A 26545-nucleotide genomic window follows, 5' to 3' on the forward strand; every position below is an offset into this window, starting at 1 on the left:
CCCCCCCCCCCAATAAAAAGGAAACCCCTAAAAGTTGATGAGTCCATGAATTGGTCTCAAGTGAGAGGAAATTTGTAATGACTTTTCTTTGGTAAAATCATCACTCCCTGAGGGGAAGTCTCTCAAACTTTTGATCGATCAAAACCTGTGCCCATTTGAAAGTTTAATACGCCCACGAGGTCGTCTGAGTACACGACTTGTCCACATTGTACTTGATTCTGCGTCGAATCGCATTTAGGAACGCTTTCAATTTTTCCACTGCGTTCCGCCATGTCAACAATCAAATGCTCAATATTTTTTTCCTACATGTTTCCACACAATATGTTAATATTTACAAGGGTCAACAGTTGACAATAAATATCAAATTGACGTGCAAAAAATATTTTTTAGCAAACAAAAATTATCCATCCATTTAGTACTGATTGTTTGTGTTTTTCCAATGATATTTAATTGTTTTCCTTTGGTTTGTCATCTTTACTGGACCAAAATGATATCTCCAGATAAACAAAATAGGAGAATAAATAAAAATAGAACAAGGAAAATGATTTCTTCCGTCTCTCTTTGACTATGTAATGAATTATTTTGACATTTCATGCAAATAAAACGATTGAATTGCATGACTAAAAAAAAAAATTAGTAGAATGCCGATAATTATGACACTTACCACCACCTGAATTCCAACAATTGTCAGTCATCCCTGTTTATCCATCTGTAGTGTTGGCACTGTGTGTTTTTCTTTTTCTTAATGTTAAAATTCAACTTAAAATCCACACTCAACAATTTCTTCGTCCTTGTACTTGGTTATTATTCATAAATAAATTAATCAATCGTTGTTACGATGATTATATCACCACTGGGGATATGATCCCATAATAACATATCACTTTTTCACGTGATAATCCTTCAGTCCACAATTTAATCATGTTAAATAATAATTCATTTAACCAGGACCAGGGTTAATCCACGTTTGTCACTTAATCACTAGTTTTTGTAGACATTATCATCTGTAATACGATTTCAAAATATAATTATTTCATTCTATAGGCCTTCAGAACGATGAGCATTTCTTTTTCAAAGACAGGTCCGCGCAAATTCAGATGAAATTAAAAATTATAGGTAATATCTTAAGAAATGTTTTTCATATTTTCTGGAATTGAATTTATTATTTTTAAATTTGAGGTTATGTTTCTATTCAATACAGACAAAATAAACTCAAAGAAAATCAGCTTGACTGGCAGAATAAAGGCCCCGAGTTCCCCAAATGAATAGAAAATTAATAACTAATAATTGTAATAATATCCCTGAATGCTTATGTTCTGTGTTACACACGTTTCAAATATAATTTCGCAAGTCCCTCCCTCACCTGGCCCTTCCAAGTGCACTCAAAAATCTCTTCAAACCTAAATAAACCTCCCCGAAGTGCCATCTCCCACCTCTCAAAGCACGGAAAAATATCAAAAATCACAAAAAGAAAGATTTCCCAAAGAAAAGAAGAATCCTACAATTAATTTAATTTTACTCTCAAAATAAAAAATAAACTCGAAAAACCCATCGATTCACTCCTCTAACATCACTGAACATCACAAAAAATATTCAACAATATATCATTGAATTAATTTGCGAGTAAACACTCGAAAAAAAGTGAAAAGGTGGTCTTCATCTAGAAGATGGCCGCCACCGCCCGCTCTAGTCAGCGATTTATCCCTTTACTCGTATGTCCAACCATACGAAACACGTCGAGTAGAATAGGGCAAAGAATTCCATCCACCTCCCTCCCGCCCCTTCATCGTATCCCTCTTGCCTCTTAAAACCCGTCAATTGGTGGCATCGCAAAACAGCAACGACAGAACTTGATGATTAAAAACAATTGAATAAAATATTGCTATTTGATATTCTAGTGAAATGTCGAATCTTTCACGGTGAATTGTTGGCTTGTTGTGTTCATTCGCCCAGTTGAGTTTATTTGAGGGAAAATAAATTTTTAGAGATTTACTATGCTCGAGTGACAATTTTTCAGGGTTTAAGACAATTTTTAGGATTCATGATGTTATTATACCTCTGTCCTTGTTATTAGCAAATAAAAAAAATGAGAGGATTATTTTTATGTAGGTGAGACGTTTACGAACACTTTGGGACGTTGCTCTTGGTCTTCCAACTGCTGCAACGCCTTCTATACACACCGATGTGTAACACAAAATATTTCAGTCGCTTTTTTGCACTCATAAAATTTTTACGGTTTATCCATTATTGTTCTCCTTGATTTTTTCATCCACAAATACACTTTTTACACATTATCAATGGAGCCTCCAACATCCCCCACAACTCGTCACTCTATTAGCATAATGATCAACAACAACTCGGAAAAATTATCAACCATTTTCTATCATTTTTCGGCTGATTTTTCCACCCAATTTTCATTCACAATCAAATGCGTAAATATTTTAGATTATCCTTTAAACCAGAACACCATCACACAAATCCACATTTCTTATTTAAGTTGTAGATAATTGAAAGTGTTTCTGATTAACTAATTTATTAAAAATCGTATCTGTTTTAAACGTTGGAAAATTATTAATGTTTTATTTTCGTTTTTTTACTAACGCGAAGTTTTTACGTTTACGATGAAACGTGTGACGACAGTTACATACCGTCCAAGCGTACTACGGTGCCCCCTTGAATCAGGGGGTTCTTCAGAGAGCAGAGAGCAGATTCGGGGTGTTGCGCGGAGTGGCGAAGGGGAGGGGGCGGTACTGTCGGAGAACAAGGAAGAGGGGAGAGACCATCGGCTTCAACTAGACTAGAAATTTAAATTCGGTGGAATTTCTCTGTAAGTATTTTCCTTTAACTAGGGGAGAGAGGGACAAAATGAAGCAGTCGAAAAACGACTGTTTGACGCAATTCAAACAAAAAAAATTTTTTTTATCAACTTTTTTCAATTCTTGGGAGTATTCCCAATAATAAAAAAAGTTAACAAATAAAGTTTAACAGAGAAACATTTTTTTGCTTGAATTACGTCAAATAGTCATTTTTCATCTGTTTCATTTTGCGCCCCACTTTCCCCTGTAAATATGTAATATACCATGTTATTAACTTTCGTGGCGAAGGTGTAGGGGGATTACAGTTTTAGTGGAAATACTTGAAAGGTTTTAGTGAGAAAATTTATTGGGTTTTTTCAAACATTTATTCTTTGGTTGTTTTGAGGTAACAAAAATTATATTTATTAAACGGTTTTAAGAATTAAGAAAAATTTACAACTCTGATATAAGGGATAAATTAGGGATCGCGCTATAATTAATAAATTTGGGGAAATGGGAAAGGGAATAATGATTGGGTTTAATCATAATAATACCATTTTATGATTACATACTACGTATGACAATTATTTTCAGGTTCATTCGATTGCAAAATTTAAAGTAATTTTGTTGACTTTAAGTTACACTACTAATCACAATAATAATAATTGATGGGAATGGCAATTCGGGAATGAAGTGATGAAGAATAGAAGATGAGTTGATAAATTTTAGGCCGATTGTTTGCGAATATCGTGGAAGCTAGCGGGTCTAAGAGAGAACATCAAGAAGCTTTTTTCTGTGGGAAATAGACATTTTTATAGAAAACATCTCTTGATGAATATTTCTAAAACCACACGTTTGTGGAATATTCGGTAAATAATCTGACTGTCATGTTTAGATTTATCTATTTTTATCACTTCACTACTGACAAATGACACTGAATGGAGTAAACAGATAAATATCCTCGTGAAAATTTTTTTCTCAATAGAATTTTTCATCATTTGTTGTCAAACAGAGAAAGATTAAATTTGACTATGAAACAACTGAAGACCCAATTTCTGGGAAAAAATATTTTCAACAAAAATTGAATTTTTAACCTAGCAATGGATTTATAAATAGTTCAATCATGATCTTTTCAATTTCTCCCTTTACTTCACTCACAAATCTTCAATGACTAAAATGAATTGAAAATTTCCTGTCCTTTCTTTGGATCCATCGATTGTAAATCGACATCGACTGGTGTTCCAACAGCCTCAGACGTTTTCAACTCGTTGGAAACAATTGTCATTTGATTCTCGTTACATTTGTATTCGTCAGCACCGCCGTCACTGAGGGGATTGTTTTGTGGAGAGTTTTCAGGTTTGCCTTCCATGTCTAAGGATTGAACTGTCGTCAGGGTGCTCCACCACGTCGTGAAGGCACCCTTGGCTTGAGAGAGAGCTCCACCTAATCCAATGATTTTTATGAAATAATCAGTAGTGAAGTAAAAGAGATTTGGCGAAAGAGAAAATCGTTTTCGATTATATCATTCAATGATTTTTCGTTTACATCGCTTATTATTGAGATAATTCGATAGTGAACAATTCAAATAAGTGAGTGCTAGTGATTTATGTTAACTTTTATTTTGTTATGGTGAAATTGAGAATTTTTTCGGTATTTACCAACGGCTTTTCCGGTCGTGGCCACTGCTCTTCCGGTTGTCGCCATCGCCTGATTTATTTTTCGCCCTGATTCCGTGTTTTGCATCGTGCTGAAAGAGTCATTTTGGATTGATTATTTCATCAAAGTGACCGAAGGAGAAGATTAGGGAAGCAGTTAATCCAACTTATTCAAAAGTAATTCGGTAGTAATTTGAAAATACTTAACGACTCGATCATCTAAATTTTGAATCATGTTTTTGAATATGGAATGATTAAGATAATGAGTGATTTTGGAAGAAAATTTTAGGAGGTAGTGAGCACAGTAGGAAACGTCTAGTCTCCAATATGAACGTGTCATTAGTAAAAAATTGGAGAAGTTGTGATTTATTATTCGGAGATAAATGCCTGTTCCATTAAAAAATATTTACACATTTTGCAAAAATCAAGTTCTTTCCTTCTCGAGAAAATTTACAAATTTTTTGGGCTGTTGGAGAGAAATATCAAACCAACTTTTCGGATAATTCAGAACTAATAATTGTAATGAAGATTTCAATCATTTGATGGTGAGACTCCAGCAAGAAAGATAAAAGTAGATAATAATGGAAAAAAAATACACTAAATTCAATGGCCAGAAGAAAACGGGGGGACCCAGGCAAATAATAAGGATATTGAAATCCTAATTAGAGTGCCTGCATTCAGAGAATATTATCTATTTTATTTCTTAACAATTAACTTCGTTTCGTGGGTAGAAATTTTCATCAACATGATGGAAATCGATCTATCTATTAATATTAGGAAATATGTCTCCTCTCTTTAAAATGGAAAGAATGGAAGGGAGAAACAGGAGAGATTGGATGCTGGTGAACAATAATGAGAATTCTTTATATCTTCTCAATTACATTGTTGAATTATCATTTTCGAGCCCGAATTTTTCCAACCGTGTATAGTTCCATGGATGTTAACAAGCCTTCTGGTTAGTTTTAAATAAGCAATTACTAAAGACCCAGTCGTCAGTTAGTGAAGATGAAAACTCCAGAACTAACGGATTTACTTGACTGCTGTCATGATTCCTCTAATTTATGGATGACTTTCTTGGCCTTGTAATATCCAATTATGGCTCATCATTGATGATATTTCAAGGACAAATTACGATCACTTTACCATATCGTCCGAAGGAATTTATCGTTAATTTTCTTCCAAGAATAAACCTCCAAAATATGACATTGAATGCAATTTAATTATGAATACTTTTTCTTACTGTGATAATCTGAGCTTCATGTCTTGAACAGAGAGCTGGCCAGCAAATGGATGTCCAGGTTCCACCGAATTAATCTCATTCTTCAAACAATTTTCCCAAGATTGATAATTATTCGTCGCCTTCCAAGCAGCCATGAAAGCGCCATTGAAATGGTCAGATTGTCTCGTATCCTGTTGAATCGAAGTCCTCAATAAACTCAGTAGATACACCCGGAATTGTGTTCTGATCCACTCGTCTCCACCCTCCCATCCCACTCCATCCAAAAATACATCCTTTCGTGGCTCGGCCACGTGTCTCACAACGTAATCAGCGAATCTTAGGTCTTCAGTCGTTAAATGAAGGAGTCTCCTTAATTCTGGGTCGGTTGCTTCAATTCTCCCACTTTCCACCTGAAATAATTTCAACAATTGAAGCACAAAGTATCAAAATAATTTCCCACGGAGGAGTTACGGGGTGGTTCGAGTTGTAACTTCTAATCGTTACATTCTTGAAATGGCATGATAAAATAATGTTATGCAATCATTCATTTCAGGAATTATCGATCAATAGTTTAAATTCAATGTTTGACTCGACTGTGGTTTAACGACGAAAAAGTCGATAATTATTTCTTTCCTTTGATACGTCCTAATATTTCATTTTGGAAATTGTTCGGGTGAATTACCTCAATCAATACGTCAATGAGTTGTTTCTTTTGTTTAAAAAGAATATTTGTGGCTCCGACGATGTATCCGCGAACGTTAGTGTCTCCTAGAAGATCGAGGTAAGGGAGAGATAGGTATGGCAGGCATAAGTACCCCTGAAAACAATAATTTCAAATTTTTACAATAGGACATACGACGAGGACAAAAAACTGAGGATGTACAAGCCGATTGGTAGCAATTTTCATTCTCTTTCGAATTTTTAAGTATCCGATAATGGGCAATTCTTTTGTGGACACTTTAAAGATTTTTGGCTGAAGCTTCCAGTTCACTTTTTGACAATTTTTACCAAAGTGACATTCTAAGGAATTTCATGATTGCCCATCGGAGTACTTCATTCTTTGCAACAGCAGCAATTCGATCAACAATTACATGAACAAAGGTAAACAAAGGTTCGATAAAACTATTTTGCTGTCAACAACGCCCATAATTTGAAAACTGTCCATGTTCATCATTATCTGCATCCAATCCAGATTGGACTGACGATCTTTTTATTTGATAAATGAGATAAATGAATGACTCGAAATCGTTCAGTTTCATTTCTCAAAGAAATCTTCCTAAATCGAAGTGAATGAATCATCAACCAACAATAGAAAAGTTTCCTTGATTTTTAATCACTGAATCAATTGTTACTCAGATAATCACTCAATTGATCATTTCACTTCTGTATCTCCGTAGTCGAACTCAATGAGATAGAAGGTGATCAATAAAATGACATTGTCTTTTGTACTTTTCCTTATTCTTCTCACCTCACTGAAGAGATTCATAGGTAATCCACACTCCTCTGGATTAACATGTGCCATCTGCGTGATATTGGACGTGACCCTTGCCTCAGAAAGAGCATCGCTACTCGTATCTCTGGGCAAAACCCCATTCTCGCCTACACCGAAATTACCATTATTTGTCTGAACCCGATGAACATTCTCCTGTCCCTTAATCGAATTCTCTTCTTCATTCGTGGATTCCTGGTTTAAATCTCTGCCCTCAGTCGTGGATTCCACCTCAATGACCTCCAGAGTCGGCACATTTTCCCGGCCGTTACTATTTTTCCGTGACAATTTAGAGTTTATTGAGTTCAGGGACTTTCCCTCCATCGTCTCAAGAGTTTTATTGTCATTCAGGAGGAGAGGCTGATCATTAGTTCCATTAGATTTTAGGGGATGAGACTTGTCATCATTTTTTCCTTGCACTTTTTCTGTTTCTTTCGAGTTTAGGGAATCCTCTTCACTCTCGAATGTAGGAATTGGAGACATTGGACGCGATGGCTTGACGCATGCAGCTCTCGTGAGGCCACTTTCAATCATTCCAGGGTGAAGAGAAAGAAGGGTGAGTATTGCCGCACAGAGAGGTTGCACTGGTGATTGATAAAAGACGACTCTCTTCTCTAATAATAGAAGTTTGAACAGTAGCAGGGCTTTATGTCGAAATTGGAGGATAAAATCTCTTGCTGATAATCCTAGGACATGAAAAGAAAATCCATCGACATTAAAATTTAAATACGAAGTGGTGAAACAGTGGTGAGTTTTTGAAGTAAATAGCTTCAAATCGACAAAAGACCACTAAAATCCTCTTTAAAGCATTTTTGACCTTTCACTTATCTCTACAAAGAATCTGCAAGAAAATTATGCGATTTCTCTTGAATTTTGAGATATTTTCGGAAATAGATCTCTAAGTGGAATTAAATCCATTCATCCAAATTAATTTTCTTTCAGTTGATAGACAGGGATTTTCATATCCTTCATGTTGATAAACATTTTATTCTATCAACCGGAATCGATTATTCAGAAAAAACAAATAATATAAATTTCATTCAGCCGTTGGTATGAAGTTATATGGGGTCAAATATCAGTATTATATCCGTCTGGGTAGTTCGAGTTTTGCATTCCGTATATTTTTCAACAGTGGGTGAATTTTTAACTTGAAAATTCATCCCATTAAAGCCACTATATAAGAAAAAATTGTTTATTTTATTTTGTGAAAAGTACTGCAACTAATATTTCTTCATCATCCGCAATGTTGGTTTCATATATTCCCCCAGTAGTCAATAAAATTACAATTGTATTCTCCAACATAAGAAAATTCGATTTTCGGAAAATGGATGAACATTTTCAACTCATGATATTTTTACATATCATCGGAATAAAAATTGGGATTTCTTTATTGGAAAAAAAAAAATCTATTTGAATTGCTTACCAACGAATACTTGAGGTGGAATTTGACTGTCTCCCCTCATACAAGCGTTTAAATGTCGAAAGGTGTCTTCCAGCAGTGAAACCTTACTGAAATCTCCTTCGTCGAAATAGGCATGTGTAATAAGTGACATTTTCACCTGAATGTGTCCATAAAGGGGTAATGTACTCAAAACACAGACTGATTTTTGTACTGTCCCTCTGGTGATATCTGATGTACGATTTTTCAGCTTCTGCAAAAACAAATTATAATTATCACATAATAATAATCTGATAAAATTTTTCATCGCTGATTTGAATTTTTTGCTATTTTTTTATGTATTCTATGAAAATGTGAGGATAGGATTTAAATTTATGAGTATTGGTTTATTATTCGAAAAAATATATCAATTTCAAAATTTTCCCTAGACATTGAGAAAGTATAAATTATGTTTTCGTGTTGATCTCGTTTCTCTTCCTCTTTCCACTTGCTTCCATCAGGAATAGATAATAGAAACAAAATACATTGGTTTTCCTTCATTATTATAAATTATGTTCTCTCTTTGCAATTTTCTTCTTCGGTTCCATTGAAATCNACGACGAGGACAAAAAACTGAGGATGTACAAGCCGATTGGTAGCAATTTTCATTCTCTTTCGAATTTTTAAGTATCCGATAATGGGCAATTCTTTTGTGGACACTTTAAAGATTTTTGGCTGAAGCTTCCAGTTCACTTTTTGACAATTTTTACCAAAGTGACATTCTAAGGAATTTCATGATTGCCCATCGGAGTACTTCATTCTTTGCAACAGCAGCAATTCGATCAACAATTACATGAACAAAGGTAAACAAAGGTTCGATAAAACTATTTTGCTGTCAACAACGCCCATAATTTGAAAACTGTCCATGTTCATCATTATCTGCATCCAATCCAGATTGGACTGACGATCTTTTTATTTGATAAATGAGATAAATGAATGACTCGAAATCGTTCAGTTTCATTTCTCAAAGAAATCTTCCTAAATCGAAGTGAATGAATCATCAACCAACAATAGAAAAGTTTCCTTGATTTTTAATCACTGAATCAATTGTTACTCAGATAATCACTCAATTGATCATTTCACTTCTGTATCTCCGTAGTCGAACTCAATGAGATAGAAGGTGATCAATAAAATGACATTGTCTTTTGTACTTTTCCTTATTCTTCTCACCTCACTGAAGAGATTCATAGGTAATCCACACTCCTCTGGATTAACATGTGCCATCTGCGTGATATTGGACGTGACCCTTGCCTCAGAAAGAGCATCGCTACTCGTATCTCTGGGCAAAACCCCATTCTCGCCTACACCGAAATTACCATTATTTGTCTGAACCCGATGAACATTCTCCTGTCCCTTAATCGAATTCTCTTCTTCATTCGTGGATTCCTGGTTTAAATCTCTGCCCTCAGTCGTGGATTCCACCTCAATGACCTCCAGAGTCGGCACATTTTCCCGGCCGTTACTATTTTTCCGTGACAATTTAGAGTTTATTGAGTTCAGGGACTTTCCCTCCATCGTCTCAAGAGTTTTATTGTCATTCAGGAGGAGAGGCTGATCATTAGTTCCATTAGATTTTAGGGGATGAGACTTGTCATCATTTTTTCCTTGCACTTTTTCTGTTTCTTTCGAGTTTAGGGAATCCTCTTCACTCTCGAATGTAGGAATTGGAGACATTGGACGCGATGGCTTGACGCATGCAGCTCTCGTGAGGCCACTTTCAATCATTCCAGGGTGAAGAGAAAGAAGGGTGAGTATTGCCGCACAGAGAGGTTGCACTGGTGATTGATAAAAGACGACTCTCTTCTCTAATAATAGAAGTTTGAACAGTAGCAGGGCTTTATGTCGAAATTGGAGGATAAAATCTCTTGCTGATAATCCTAGGACATGAAAAGAAAATCCATCGACATTAAAATTTAAATACGAAGTGGTGAAACAGTGGTGAGTTTTTGAAGTAAATAGCTTCAAATCGACAAAAGACCACTAAAATCCTCTTTAAAGCATTTTTGACCTTTCACTTATCTCTACAAAGAATCTGCAAGAAAATTATGCGATTTCTCTTGAATTTTGAGATATTTTCGGAAATAGATCTCTAAGTGGAATTAAATCCATTCATCCAAATTAATTTTCTTTCAGTTGATAGACAGGGATTTTCATATCCTTCATGTTGATAAACATTTTATTCTATCAACCGGAATCGATTATTCAGAAAAAACAAATAATATAAATTTCATTCAGCCGTTGGTATGAAGTTATATGGGGTCAAATATCAGTATTATATCCGTCTGGGTAGTTCGAGTTTTGCATTCCGTATATTTTTCAACAGTGGGTGAATTTTTAACTTGAAAATTCATCCCATTAAAGCCACTATATAAGAAAAAATTGTTTATTTTATTTTGTGAAAAGTACTGCAACTAATATTTCTTCATCATCCGCAATGTTGGTTTCATATATTCCCCCAGTAGTCAATAAAATTACAATTGTATTCTCCAACATAAGAAAATTCGATTTTCGGAAAATGGATGAACATTTTCAACTCATGATATTTTTACATATCATCGGAATAAAAATTGGGATTTCTTTATTGGAAAAAAAAAAATCTATTTGAATTGCTTACCAACGAATACTTGAGGTGGAATTTGACTGTCTCCCCTCATACAAGCGTTTAAATGTCGAAAGGTGTCTTCCAGCAGTGAAACCTTACTGAAATCTCCTTCGTCGAAATAGGCATGTGTAATAAGTGACATTTTCACCTGAATGTGTCCATAAAGGGGTAATGTACTCAAAACACAGACTGATTTTTGTACTGTCCCTCTGGTGATATCTGATGTACGATTTTTCAGCTTCTGCAAAAACAAATTATAATTATCACATAATAATAATCTGATAAAATTTTTCATCGCTGATTTGAATTTTTTGCTATTTTTTTATGTATTCTATGAAAATGTGAGGATAGGATTTAAATTTATGAGTATTGGTTTATTATTCGAAAAAATATATCAATTTCAAAATTTTCCCTAGACATTGAGAAAGTATAAATTATGTTTTCGTGTTGATCTCGTTTCTCTTCCTCTTTCCACTTGCTTCCATCAGGAATAGATAATAGAAACAAAATACATTGGTTTTCCTTCATTATTATAAATTATGTTCTCTCTTTGCAATTTTCTTCTTCGGTTCCATTGAAATCAGATCAAAGGGATGTAAAATGTTCATATTCGTTCACATTTTCAGATCATTCGTAGTAATTAATTTAAAGAAAAAGAAAGAAATGAAAAATTTTAGGTATGATTATCAATAAATTGCTTGTCGATCTGTATTCTCACGCGATTTATGGGGAATTCCTCTTCATTCAATGCTGTAACTTGTGAATTAAGGAACAAAAACATATATAATAACAATAAGAATCAATCAAATTAAATTAATCTAATTGTGAAGACGGAAATGGAAAGAAAATAAAATAAAGTAACATAGTGTAAACTAATCTAGTAAAAAATGAATATTCGAAAAATTCAGAATCCAGATTTATTTCACAATACTTTATCACTGGTATTAGGCTGAGGAGTTATCAGGAAATAATGACTCACCTCGACTGGTATCTGGCGGAAACATGAGACCCCGTAAACAGTTTTATTGGGATGTGTGATGCTTGGCAAATGAAAATACACTGTATCTTCATCGTAATTATGAGATCCATCAGGTAGGGCAAGGGTTGGAAGGTATTTCCAACCTAGAGGACATTCGTTTGGGGAACCTGGAACTAGTGGGGGAAATGAATACTCCACCTGAGAACAATGATTTCAAAAGGGTATTAGTGGAAAATTTTCATTTTCTTTTTCAATACTACCCTACATTAAATTGGCCAGAAAATGTGTAACGAAATAGGAAAGAAATGGAAAAATGAAATAAGGTGATGTTTCATTTTGCACATTGGATGCAAACATTAATATTTTATTATGCAAATGTGAATGAGTTGAATTAATGGTAACACTATACTTATGTGACCCAAAACTAATTTGAGATTGATGAGTATATTCAATGAACATCTTTCAATCTAAAGATATGAAGATATTTCCATAGGAACCCTAGAGCTAGCAAGAGGGTTTTTAGAGATGGGTTAGATTTTATTCATTTTTCATTCCGGGCAATTTTCCAAGGCTTTTCAATACCCACAAGAATCAGAAAGAAATTAAAAATATGCATATAAACAATATGATATAAATACACAAATGTGAGATTGTTCATCGTATCTCATATTTATGAGATCTCGTTAGATTAGCTTAATTTTCCACCTTTGTGAACCTTTACAAATTGATTTCTTATAGAAATGAAAAATACACAAAAAATTCTGGTAGGGTAAGCTAGCCAGTAGATGGACACTGCCCTATAGATGGACGAGCTACTTTTGGATAGGAAATTACGCAAAAAAATACTGAAATGTGAATTGTTGCTTTGAATTTCCACTAACTGATGTGATTGTTAACCCCTGAGTGACGATTTTTTTTCGATCAATTTTTTTTTCAATTGCTAAAAAACAAACGTCCATCTACTGGGCGGTTTTCTCAGGCGTCCATTTACTGGGCAGTTTACCCTATACTTCCAGAATCTCGAATACAGAATTTCATGCAGCACTCACATATTCTCACTATAAACAGGATGATAGATGAATGAAAATTATTCTATGACTGAAATGCTGACATAATTTGTTAAAAAATTGAATTGAATTTGCAACTCTTCGTAGAAAGATTCAACGAAAAATATCTGCATGACTCCACAAATTTTTGATAAAAAATTTCAGACTGCAGTGTTACATTTCTAGTGATACAAAATCATGGAATGTTCTCTTATCAAAATCAATTTCAAAATAAAAATCTACAATAAAATTCCAGTTCGTTTGAAATACCAATTCATTTGAAATTATCATAAGTTGTCGACTGAATGAGATTTTTAAGTTTTAATTTGACTATTAATTGTTTATGACACATTTTGAAGTAGAAAAGAGTGAAGGAACGCATTCAATAGGTTAATGGGAACTATAATCAGTAGATAATCGTATTGTCATAAAAAAATAGACCAGAAATACTAAAATAGTTTCAAACATTTTATTTCCCCATAATACTCCATCATATGTAAAGCTTATTTTTTTAATCTATTCAAATCACAAAGTTCGATAAACAAAAATTGGATGGGCAGAAATAAATGTGGATTGCTCCACAAAATTTAAGTGCAAAATTCCACAAAACATTCACACATTCTTGCGAAAACAACAACCATAATTTTAAAAAAAGGACAAAATTCTCCGAAAACGAAGAAGATTCTGTTAATAAAAATCCGCAATGATATTCAAATTGACAGAATTGGTATGTTCATGATCTGTGGAGTAGCTTGAACTGTATGTTGGATGGATTCTGGAGTACAAGACCCTGAGGAAGGTGAATCCAGAATATTTTCATTGCGATAATAAGTCAGCAAAAAATACGATAACAACGTGAAGAAAAATTGATGAACATGATAACTCACTTGACAGCCCTTCTTGTGATGAAATCCGACGACAATGACGTGAAGAATCGGCCCCGCAGGCTCACCCATCGTTGATGATTCAAATTAAGCAACAATTATTACAATTCCACTGTTTATTGGTGTTTACACCTATTAATCATCCGAATTTTCATCTTTAAGAATATGAAAACAGAATATCACACACACTTGTGTATTACACACTGGTGGCGTTTTCTTTCCACCCGATAACTGATCATCGAACCAGCTGTCATGCGCCATGACAATATTACGCGGGATCATTGCCACCAACATTTGAAAAATTAACGAATAAAATCAAATTTCCTGTATTTGGTGTGTTCCGCAATCGAGGTAGTTGCAGTAACAGTACTGCAACCCTATCCAATTTTGCTTGACTGCAGCTATAGTAGTTGATTCCGGAACGCACTTATTGTCATTGTGTGATAATTTTTTAAATCAAAGATTTTTCTCATGCAATTCTTGGATCAACGTTTTGAATGAATTAACCAATTTTGCTTCCGAACGGAAGCCTTGTAATCGTTCACCTTTAAGTTTTCCATTTTTCGTGTTATATCGACCCATTATGATTCAAAAAGTCCGAAAATGCCATTTTTAGACCGTGTCGGTGCGTATGTAATAGTACATTTCAGGTCCCGTGACACGAAAACAAATTTTTCGTCACGGCGTAGGCAGAAAGGCAGATTTTCCTCCCGCGAAGCGGAAAGGACACATTCTCCTTTCCGCCTGCCGTGACAAAAATTAATATACACACCTCGCCATGGAAAACATATCACCCTCCCCCACGTGCTTGCCATCCTTGTTTTTGGCTTGGAAGGCAATCTTGCACGTGGGGGACGGTGATCTGTTTTCCAAGGCTCGGGCATGTAATGTACTATTTCTTCCATTCTTTGCTACTGAATCCATGGAATTGAATCTTTGTTTTTCCTCAAATGTAGGTATTGTTGAGCCCTATCAATCGCCATTAATTAAAATTGGATTCATTTATTAATTTTTAAAATTTTTAAAAATTTTCAAAAAATGTTTTTTTCTCGATAACTAAAAAAAAATGTTCTGAATTGATTGAATGATGGCTTAAAAAATTTGTTTGGATGTCTTTTTGACAGAATTCGAAGATGAAGGCGATAGCAATAATCGCTATTTTGATCTATTTGAAAATTTGCAACAATTCTGTGTTTTTAAAAAATCAGAATTCCCGATATATTTTTGGATATCATGCTTCAAATGAATTCAATCATAGCTGAAAACGTTTGTTTTAATGCCATTAAGTCGAAGTCAGAGGATGATTACGATAGCTATATTGGTTGATCTGATTTTTATGATGATTTTTTAAAATTTCGAATTTTTCATGAAGGTCCCTGAAAGTGAGCTTTCTGATGGTTTCTTCAAATGCGATGTTTAAAATTCATTCAATTATGTATAAATAACATTTTTCTAATTACATTTTATCGAAGGGCTGAGGGGGAGAGATAGAACTGTGGAAAAGACAATTGGTTGTATAGACGAAAGGAATAATAAGAATAAGGATGATAATATCTTTCAACTATGTTGAAAATCTGACAATTAGTTGAAAAGAAATCTTATTCAATTTAATAAAATGAAATAAAAAATGAATTATACATGGTAGAAGGAAATTATGTGCAAAATAACCATTCGGAAGCATATTGCTAATTTCTTAGAAATAATAACTCTACTATATTCAATACAAGAGTAATTTCCTACTTGTTTAATAAATTTTGATTTTTAAATCTTACTCAGCACTTTAAAGTGATGAAAATTTTTCGTTAGAAAATCAGAAAAGTGTCAAGGCGTAGATTATCCTGGTCTTATTAAATTATGCTTATTGTATATTAGTATCGATGTCCCCGCATTCATTCGTTTTTGAGAATTGTTACTTTCCGACCCAAAGGTAGAATTATACAAACATTTTTGAAGAGATGTTCGTATGTGTGTGCGTATCTATGCACATAAGAGCGAATCCACCAATTCAGTATATAAAAAATTGCCTTCAAATTTTTGAAGCTTTTTTAAATCAAAAAGTATACTCTAAAATAAGAAAAATGAATGCAACCAATGTTCTCCAACTCAATTATCGGAGGAGATATTCAAGATTATTTTTGTTTTTTTTTCAAAAACTTTTTTTTTCAATTCTAATTACCAGCCACTAAGAACAACAAAAAATTTTGAACCCGGAGTTTTGTGCGACCTTTTCTCAACTTTTAAAAAGAAATATAGTTTTTTTCTTTTCTTTTTTTTTTCATCGTAAAATTCAGAACATTTTCTACCCAACACCTATTTTTATTTTTGGTGCTTTAAAAAATTTAGAGGTAAAATGGAGAGGACAACAAAATTTAGTCATAAAAAAAATAGCTTTTTGAAAATGTCTCGGAATCTAAAGGAGATATAGAAAATGGAATAATCTTTTAAAAGATCATCTTCAAATTAAATTGGCAATTACTTTTTTTCGCAAAATCTCTGGTTTGAAGCAAAATACCGATTTCTAGATAAAGACCTTTCTTGTAGTGCAAAACGTGATCCACAAAAAATGTTATTACAACAATCCCTTTATCTCTTTTGCATTCCGAGATATTGTTCAAAGAGCAATTTTCGGATTTGAGTGACATACCTTGTTCTACTTTTTCACTACTGATTAAATCCTTGTTTCAATTGTCATTCTGATAATAGCTCATCAACATCACTTGCGAACGAATTTACTAATGTTTTGTTTACGGTCTGAAACTTCGAGAACGGTGCACTGATAGAATGATTCATTTATAAATGAAAGCTCTTTTGATTTTTTGAAATAAAATGCATAACAATTGAGTTATAAATGTTCAAATGCAAGTTTAGTTGTCATTCACTCAAATTTTACAATTGCTATAACTGACAAAAAAAAGTCTTCATGGGAAAGATTATTGTTGGCCCTCCCTCTGCAAGATATGAAATTTTCATAAAAAAAAAAAAATTCCTCCGTTGAAATAGCGTGGAATGCCCCTTATTCCAAACGAGACTCGGTAACTATTAACGAATTGTAGAGTTGAATATGGCCAAATAAATATTCGTTAATAGTTAACGAATGGTTTACTTGAAAGGTGAAAGCCGAGTCAAACAAGGCTTCTCAAATATGGATTTGTTAACTATTAACGAATGAACATTTGGTGAGATCGAATAGACCCTCGTCTCCAGCCAAATCCAATAGTTAGTAATAACTAATCCTTCCTGTCAGTGTGTAGACTATCATAACATATTCTTGACGCAAAATTCCTCCAATTATTTGTAGTCAGAGATTTTTCCATCACTTTGTCCATAGAAAAAAAAACACAAATCAAATTGAAAAAACATTTTCCATGGTTCGAGTCATTACCGGAGGTTGTGCCTAAGTGGCTCTTGGAGTGTGAGAGGCACTTCTGTTTTGGACTTTTATTTCTCAAATATAAGATGATCCGTTTTTTGTCGTTAAGTTATAAATTCTACTATTAAATTTAATAGTATTCATTTTATCAGTAAATTTTTCTTGTAAACTAATATCGAGAATCATCCTGGTTTCCCTCCTACCTACTCCAAAAAATCCTATCCAAGAATATCCTGTGACATCATGAGGTGGGACGCTGCATAAACTCCCGTTTTCTATGAAAAATGTCAATAGAAATTCGTCTTTAATAATTTTGTTATTAAAGACAAATTTCCATTTATTTTCATGTGATAATAGGAATTCAAGAAGAGGGAGAAAACAATTAAAATATGCTCCTAGGTATCCAGAAGATGTATCCCTTGACGTTTCATCACCCTATGAACTACTCCAATTCCGAGCTAAACTTAAAAGAATGATTTAACGAAAACCAATACTTTATTACATCGTCAAAGAAATTATATACAAATGACGTTAGTTTAATCTCTATAATGATTCTTAATTATCTTAATATGAAAACAAATTTCAAAGAATGAAAATGTAAACATTTTTCATTGTCATGAGGACCCAAAAAGGGTAATTAAATATTTTTGCACTTTATTTTTCAAATTCACTGATCAAAATATCACAACTTACTATTATCCAGGGGCTGAGTGACGTTAATTTTTGAAAAATAAATAAATCAATTGGCAATGAACAGTTTGATCGAGGTACAAGATGTCACTTTGCGAATTTTAAGCTCCAAAATTCAGAAAACTCAGTTTCCTCTGTTATTAAGGAGATTCCGCACGTTTTCAATCCCATTCAGTACGTCATCTGTGACTTTAAAGATGGTTTGTCCTTAGAGACATTGACGCAGGGACGTAATTGTTTTCAGCTGCTCACTGCTGACGGCCTCATAGCCGATATTCTCCACTTAGTTATGGAGAAGATGAAGAATTGTTGTTTTTTAAATTAGTCTTTAATAGTGAGATGATTCGTCAGCCTTGCTACCTTCGTACGTTGAAGCCGCGAGTCCCATCTGGGCCAAGAGGCATCCGAGTTATATTTGTTGAATTATGGAGGGACATTGGAGGATTTTCAGGCAAAAGTTTCGACTGAATTTTATTTATTTCATTTGAGGGCTTTTCCTCCGGACTTCTTTCTTCCCCTAATATTCTTTTGCGAGCTTCTGCGTATTCTTGTTCCCTCTGGAAAATCAAAGGATTTTCGGGTCATTATCTATAATTTTTCAAGGATTTCGTGTGACAAAAATTATAGTTTTCGAAATTTGGGAGAAAAATTGAGGATTAATTGTAATTGAAATATGAAAAATGGATGGAAAATATCAGATCCGTATTCTTTGGTTTTGGAAAATGAAAGAAAAATTCATCGCCAGTGAAATTATTGCCTATGCAGACGTTTTCAATTGCCCGTAACTTATTGATTTTCATTACTTATTGAAACGGAAAAATAAGTTTTTAAAGCCCGGGCACATTATCAAATAGTTTCGAACTGCCAATTAACAATCATGAATGGATAATTAAAAAGTAAGCAGAATAAAATCAAAACTTTTTCAAAGAGTTCTCAATTAATATTGAAAGATGAGTTTACTAAAGTGAAACTAGCCTATGAATGGGAAAAGGATTGAAATTAAAAATCAAGATGAAGAAGGATTAACTTGTAAATATCTTTTGGCGCCTTGCAGATGCCCAAATACCACGAAAAACGTCTTGTAGAGAGCTTTATGCTTTGATGATGGTATAACTCACCATCCAACTGGTATTGGATACCACAAACTTTCATTGAGAGCTGACAACTGATGACAGTTGATGTACACCGAAATTTTTATTGGAGGTATACGCCAGGAATTTTCATTTTTCCATGTGAAAGTGCAATTAAGGATTTTTTGTGAGTAATATTGAAAATCTTTTTAGAGAGCGTTTTTGGGGGTAATTGTTTGTATGCAGTTTGACGAAGTTTTTATAAGTTCATCCTTCTCTGTCATGATATAAATTTTTTTTTTTTAATTCCCTCATTATTCAACTTGCATTCCAATATCAGAAATAACTCTCTGTAAAAAAAATTAGCATTTGCAAAGGTTGTAGTTTAATTATTTATTTATTTGAATCCCGGTCCCGCAGGTATATTCCTATGGCAGGGTGGATACAAAGATTTTTAAACAATTGAAGATGTGATGGATTGGCAGTTAGAAACTTTAAACATTGGCGACTTTATAATATATTCCAGCGCTGACTGAATTCTTATCTCAAATTTGGTATTTGGTTGTTTCTTAGATTATCTTATTTTGTCAATACTTATCTTGGGGAGAGAAAGAGCGCCTCTTAACCGTGACAAGGTTTAAAGAATAATCAATTCATTTTGAACGTTGTCCAGAAAATGAGTCATCTATGAAAGGTTGTAGTTTATATTTAAGATTATAATACAAATAAAAACCACTATTTGAATAACGTTCGAAAGATGATAAGCAGAGCTTAAAAAATTGTACGTGATTTTGATGTGAAAAAAAATCTCAATTGAACCCCAATGGATCAAACAAATGAGCTTTCAAAGAGTTTTCATGTTCGCTCTAGGTCGAGACTTAATACAAACTTCACATCAAACGTTGACTCGTTTCATTAGAATCAAGATGGATACGCATTTAGCAAATGATTATGTACACTCTCCCGAATTAAAAAACAGAATGATTGGAAGAATCGATGTGCAAATGATTACTGGATTTTTAATTACTACGAATGCATTGTGAGGAATTCCCTGAGAAGGGATGTCCAGCAGGGAATTTCTTTGGGTATAAAGAGATGTTTGCAAATTAATATGTGGGGAACTATATCAAGCATGGCAACGACTGAGTAAAAAATAACGCCGTTAATAAAAATGAAATGAAAAATTTAACATTAGTTTAAGGCCCGAGTAGATTATCTTTCGAATGTGATCTTGATTGTGTTTTTTTATTTTGATAATCAGAAATGATCTCCAATTGCTATCCAGTTTTACATAGGAGAGTCCAGAGTGTCTCTGGAGTCTCCAAAAATTATAGTTCTACAATCAAAAAAACGTTGAAAAAAAAGCGGAACATTTTCAAAGAGCGTTTTTGAATAATATTGGGAAATAAACCCAATAGGGAGGAAATTGCAAATTAATAATTTGATATATCTGATGGCTGTTAGGTCGTCATTTGTCACAGTAGTCAATAGCTGTTAGATCGTTAGTTATCATTATAAATTATCGATTCACTATTTCCTCTCTATCGGACTCATTTCTTAATCTTTATTAAAAACACCCTTTGAAAATGTTCAGTTGTTTTTTCTACTTTTTTTAATTGTACAATCATAATCTTTAGGGATTTCTGTGTGATGTAAAACCCAATGGAAATTGAGATATATTTTACATTATGAAGATGGAAAAACAATCGAGATAACGTTCGAAAGATAATCCACCGGATTTTAAACCGGTGCTTAGAGGAGATTTGCTACTAGAAAAATGTGGGCCCTCTTCATCCACATATATGTGATTCTTGTATTTATATTTTTTCTAATTGTTTAGTGGTTGAAAACAAACGAATTTCTGTGCGAGCAATAAAGGATAATATTTCTAATTTAAAGATTTGTGTTGTGGGAATGATTATTTTGCTATTTACCTGTTTTAATGATTTAATTGGTTGCTTTGGTTTATCCCCGTTAGTTAAGGCACCTTCCCCATTGCCTCTTGCATCTCTCTGAGGCCTTTTGAGGATTTTAACTGCGGGTTTCGGGGGAACGTACTGCGAACGCATTCCATCTTCACCCAGTATTATCATCTGACCGTTGGTATTTCTATTGCTCACCAAACTGTAGATTTATTCAAAATTCCAGTGTAATTATCAATGAGTACGACTTCCAGAATACAAATTAAATGACTCACGTTGGTGTTTGTCTGTCTTCGAGGGGGTCCAAAGGGTCAAGCTGAAGAGCGTTGAGTTTTCTGTCAAGTGCCTGAGATTAGACAAAAATGAAGATTTATGAAATCAAACGTCATCTTTAAATTTCAAACAAGAATTAATTTTATGCGTGAATGAATCAGGAGAAGATTTTTAATTTGATCGCAACTCAATGATTATTGTAATGAAAGATGCATTCTTCTGAAAATGAAAATTAATTAGTTTACCAAAGAATTCATATATTAGTTATAGTGTTGAATATTTTTCAATATAATTGTAAAATCGACATCCATTATTAGAAATCGAATAATCAGTGTAAAATCATTCATAACAATTTTTTTTAAATTTCGACAGTAAAATTTATAGTTCCGTTATAATTGTAACCTTTTCAATCTGAAAACGTCTAAACAACTAAATATCAACTCTGTCAAAATTTTGAATCCGAGTAAATAAATATAATCAATCAAATTAATTTGTCAATTCTAAACAGGAAATTGGACTAATGTTTATGCACGAAAAGGACTGCATAGCGGTGTCCTTATAGTAAAAACTAAAAGTGATGAAAGAAAATCCTTTAGATTATTCTTTTATTGATAATTCTTGAATTATGTTCGAGAGTATTAAAATTAAAATGTAAAAAGTTTTCCTCCGACGTTGACAATATCTATGAACATAACAAGTAATGCATGTTCTATCATTTCTTATTGACAAATAAATAAATAATATTTTTCTGGACTATTGCGATGAGGTTTTTACTCGTGTGGCAAACCACTGGCCAACCATACGAGTAAAACAAACTATCGCAACAGCCCGGGACAAAATTGCTTTGTAGTGATTTTCAAGTTCCCGAGTTAGGGAAGTATGCAATACCAATTAACAGACAAGCAGCACAGAAAAGTAAACTTCTTACTCAGTCTTAGGGTGCGTTTCGGAATCAACTACCGTAGCTGCAGTAAAGCAAAATTAGATAGGATTGCAGTACTGCTACTGCTACTACGTCGATTGCGAAACGCGCCCTTAATGAAATTGAATAATGATAAATTAACTAGTAATTCTTTCATTCGAACAAATTGAGTAGTGAATCAATTTCCATCTAGTGAATAAAATATTTCGTGAAAATGAGATTCAGGGTTGGAATTAATTTGAAAAGCTGTCTAAATCTTTGGATTTCTTTTAGAAATGGAAAATAGTTGTTGGTGGTTAACATTTTGGGGCACAAACGAGTTTAGGACATAAGTAGGATTATTTGGGACTTAATTTATTGAAGACTACACTACCTCGAGAATATACGGAACTTTATTCTTATTGAATGGACATTGACTATTCATTAAGAATAGAATGAATGTAGAGGTCTATATTTTTGCTGACTTCTTCATTCATTTATCTATCAAAAAAATAAAGTTGGATTCTGAAGCACAGTGGTGAATTGTGAGTAATAAAACTCGATACTCCTCCTCTCTGTACAGATTTTCGGGAAATACACAGATTTTCGGGAAATACGTGTTTTTATGGAGAAAATGTATAACAGTAAAATTATGCAATGAAAGGTTTTTTGACAATTTCTCTCAGAATCACTTATAATGGTTACGTTACATAGTCTTGTGTTTAACGAGTTAATTTGTGAGTTGTTCTCTAACGTTTTTTCTTCTCGTATACCCTTTCGGGTTTCTACGATTTGTTTTTGCTCATAGCTCATAGCCCGAATCGGAGCGCATAGCCCTGAAGGTGTTGGGTAGTGCGATAGGAAACTAAGATAATTTCTTTGGTTCAGCAATGGTGGAGGAAGAGAGTGCGTTTGTCTGAGTGAGAGATTTGGGTTCATGTTGAGGATTAGCCGGTTTGCTGACTTTTAGTTGGACTAATTTATTTGGGCATTTCTTCGCTAGGTGTCCCTCTTGTTTACACGACTGACATGTAGTAAATTCGGCCGTGATGAATACGCGAATTTTCTTCTCTTCTACCAACGTCGGAATTCTGGTGAGAAGTTTCTCGACGTCTTCGGCAGTGATGGTTGTCTGTCTTTGTAGGCTTCTAACATGTTTGAGTTTTACGTGTTGGAGATTAGCACTGAGAGTCGTGAAGGGAGTCAAAATATCAATATCACATTTTCGTAACTCGGACTCGAGAAATGTGTTCTCAATTTGTGGGAACACGTGATGGAATGTTATTCTCTTTGTCCTCCTTACGTATGGGCGAATGTGTACAAATTGTTTTGATACGACGAGGTATTTCTTGGAAGCGATGAGTTCATCTACAGTTCGTTTACTATTTCGGAATACCAGGATACGTTTTTTGCATAAGATGGTAGCGTCTAGAATTTTCGAACCTGGAATTACTTGGAGTAAAGCCATGATGTAGTCTTGAAATTCTGCATCCACAGTTTTGTCGATTATAATGGCTTGTTGGTTAGAAGGTTGTTTATCCATTGTGGTAACTTGTGAATAGCTGAGGTTTGAGTTGGAGGTGTCTTGTGGTGATACGATTCCGTTTAGGGACATATTTTGCAATAAGCCCTAAATTTAGAGACTTAACAAATGGAACACTTTTGAACTATTTGTTAAACTTTGTTTTTGTCCCTTTGTGATTCACTTTGAGTTAGAACAATGAGATTTCAATGGTCAACACGTAGAAACATCAGGAGCGTCTGGTGAACACGTCCGACCAGCACGACTCAAGCCGAACTCCGGACTTGCATCCGCGATATCTCTGCAACCATGATAGCTATAAGAAAAAGTTATGAAACAAAATATGTCCACTTTTCGATAAGAAACATTTTTTGTTTGAAACTTTTTCCCCTATAGTAAACCGTTTCTGCGATCTTTCGCTTTAAACAATTAAATTGTTATAAACAAAGAGACTGCCCACGATTTCGCACAAACGGTTCTCATATTCACAATCAGCGACCTCGAAAATATAGAATCCAATAATCAAATCTTCTGGACATCTCAATGGACACAGAAATGCCCCTGACGTATGGACTATATTGAATATTTTCAATAGAAAAAGATATAATAGAATTGAATAGAAAACATTTTATACAACTTCTTCTATTGCGATTTTTTTGCAGGAATTATTCGGCTAAAATTTTTTACTTTTTTTGTTTCTTTTTATGAGAAAGACAAAAATGGAGTGAAAAAAACTTGAGAGAGTTAAATCAAGGAATTCCGATGGAAAATGTCTCAATAGATAAACTTGTATGGGAAGGTCAAACTCTTTTGATTTTTCCTGTAACATATCTTCTGTTATACATTTTCTATAAAAAAAATAAAATTTTTGGAATAAGATGGGTGAAAAACTATTGGAACCTTCAATAGAAATCCAATATATTTTTCTAGCCAATTCGTTTGGTTTTTCCATTAGAACGTTTCTTCCATTTACTAGAATGGGAAATTATTGAGAAGTTTTGACGGGAGAAGATTTCTTTCAATGGATTAATTAAAAAGAATATGAAACAGCAAAGTCCAAAGTCCAAATCAAGGCCCAGGGGGAGATCTAGTGGGGGAAAAAGGAAAATGTGATGCTGAATTTCAATCGAATGAAAAACGAGAAGTGTAATCGGCCTAATCTAATCAACTGAATTATAAGAACAATAGAAAATGATTCTCTTCAATACTTCTAATAATAAAAAAACTAATAAACAAAAGCTAATAAAAAAAATTTTTTTTTGCTTGAATTGCGTCAAATAATAGTTTTTTCGGCTGTTTCATTTTGCCCCACTTTCCCCTATATTATGACTTATTCTCAAGTATTCCTACAACTGAATCATGAATTGAAGAAATTAGGTTTAACTTCTCGAGTTCGCATCCAATTGCTAGAAACTTCTTGAATTAACCCAAAATTTCTTTAAATTCCATGCATTCTCTCCAATTTTCTAGAACTCCCTCAATTATGTCAGATTTTCTAAAAACTCCTTGCATTCTTTTGAATTGTTTAGAAACTCCTTGCATTTCCTCAAAATTTCCAGAAGTTCCTTGAATTTCCTGGAAATTTATAGAAATTTCTTGCAATCCCTGGAATTTTATAGAAACTTTCTATATTCTCTCGAAATTTCTAGAACGTGCTTGAATTCCCTCGAAAGTTCTAGAATGTCAGGTGAAAACTCCTTTATATATAAGATTGAGATTGATGAAACGTTGAATTCACGAAATTGATTAATTATTAGTCATTTGATTAATTATAACATGAAGGGAAAAAATTACAAATGAAAATTTATTAGAGAATGATTTTAATATGGCCGGTCGGGTTGTACCGCGGTAGACTTGTCAGTTCGGTAGGGTTATTCTGCGGTAGGCTAGTCGCTTGGTACGGTTGTTCTGTGGTAGAGTTGCAAGAATACAATATGGGCCATTCCACCAAATATCGGCGGAAATCTGGCCTCAAAATTTTCGACAATTTTTTTTTGCTTCTTCTGAATTCTTATGTATATAAAAGAAGATTTTTCAACGCGTAAAGGTCCCGCGGCTCAATTAGAGGCCGTCCGCATGATTACGAGTTTTAAACTTGAAATTTTTCGCTCTTATAGAACGTATCAAAAGATGCTAAGAAAAAAAATCAAAATATAGTTTTTGATCGGAAATTTTCTGAATTTTCCGAAAATGATGTTCATTTTCTCCCTGCACCCCTCCTCCATCGTGAAAATCGAAAAAGAAACCTCTAAACGTCATTTTTGGCAAATTCGCCATTTTTTTTTCAAATCTGATATTTTATCTCAAAAATTCAGAGAATTTCCGATCAAAATCATATTTGAAACTTGTTCGCTCCTATGATGCTCATCTGCAGAAAAATGATTCTAAAAAAGCGAATATTCGAAAAATAATAATATTGTAGGAAGAAGACGATATTTCCATAGAAGATGATGATATTATAGAAAATAGAGAATGTTTCCATGGAATATGGTCTTGGTTATATGATATTCATCATGACTTGGTTGGCTTCCGGATGGATGCCGCGTTGAGTTTCAGCATTGCGCCGACGTTTCGCAAACATTGCAGTCTGGATCTTCAGGGCTATGAGCTCCGATTCTGAGCTCCGATGTGTGGGGGCAGTCCTTATATACCTTCCCTTGTGGCGGTGGGGGAAGGGGAAGGGGGGGGGG

The 26545-nt window shown here is 33.9% G+C and overlaps 2 protein-coding genes and 1 long non-coding RNA gene across 5 annotated transcripts in view; all 3 read right to left on the minus strand.

The window, feature by feature from the left end:
- The window catches only part of LOC107045418, a 5831-nt gene extending 3134 nt beyond the window's left edge, over positions 1 to 2697 (minus strand). The window contains exons 1-2 of one of the 2 annotated variants that reach the window (XR_001461432.1): positions 2127 to 2697; positions 665 to 1004 (exon numbers count right to left, since the gene is read on the minus strand). This is a non-coding gene — a long non-coding RNA (uncharacterized LOC107045418). Of the gene's footprint in view, positions 1 to 664; positions 1005 to 2056 lie in introns of both variants that reach the window. The other variant, XR_001461433.1, reaches the window with a different exon arrangement.
- A 475-nt stretch (positions 2698 to 3172) lies between these two features.
- On the minus strand, positions 3173 to 14356 carry LOC107045419 (late secretory pathway protein AVL9 homolog). Of its 2 annotated transcripts, XM_015267695.1 has the most exons (8): positions 14111 to 14356; positions 12178 to 12375; positions 11211 to 11439; positions 9767 to 10473; positions 6352 to 6486; positions 5691 to 6079; positions 4454 to 4542; positions 3173 to 4238 (listed from the first exon to the last, which is right to left on the minus strand). In XM_015267695.1, the coding sequence occupies exons 1-8, from the start codon at positions 14177 to 14179 to the stop codon at positions 3967 to 3969; spliced, it is 2088 nt and encodes a 695-aa protein (XP_015123181.1). In that variant the 5' UTR covers positions 14180 to 14356; the 3' UTR covers positions 3173 to 3966. The 2 variants fall into 2 exon arrangements, with proteins under 2 accessions (XP_015123181.1, XP_015123182.1); XM_015267696.1 differs by lacking the exons at positions 9767 to 10473; positions 11211 to 11439; positions 12178 to 12375; positions 14111 to 14356 and adding exons at positions 7138 to 7844; positions 8582 to 8806.
- Positions 14357 to 17953: 3597 nt separating this feature from the next.
- Positions 17954 to 26545, minus strand: part of LOC107045420 (SUZ domain-containing protein 1) — a 13681-nt gene continuing 5089 nt past the window's right edge. The window contains exons 2-4 of the mRNA XM_015267697.1: positions 21435 to 21505; positions 21172 to 21361; positions 17954 to 18724 (exon numbers count right to left, since the gene is read on the minus strand). Coding sequence (XP_015123183.1) covers positions 18524 to 18724; positions 21172 to 21361; positions 21435 to 21505 — 462 coding nt within the window. The 3' untranslated portion in view covers positions 17954 to 18523. The remainder of the gene's footprint in view (positions 18725 to 21171; positions 21362 to 21434; positions 21506 to 26545) is intronic.

This window comes from Diachasma alloeum, unplaced genomic scaffold, assembly GCF_001412515.2.
Source record: "Diachasma alloeum isolate Michigan unplaced genomic scaffold, Dall2.0 Dall_scaffold_00935, whole genome shotgun sequence".
Lineage (NCBI taxonomy): Eukaryota > Metazoa > Arthropoda > Insecta > Hymenoptera > Braconidae > Diachasma > Diachasma alloeum.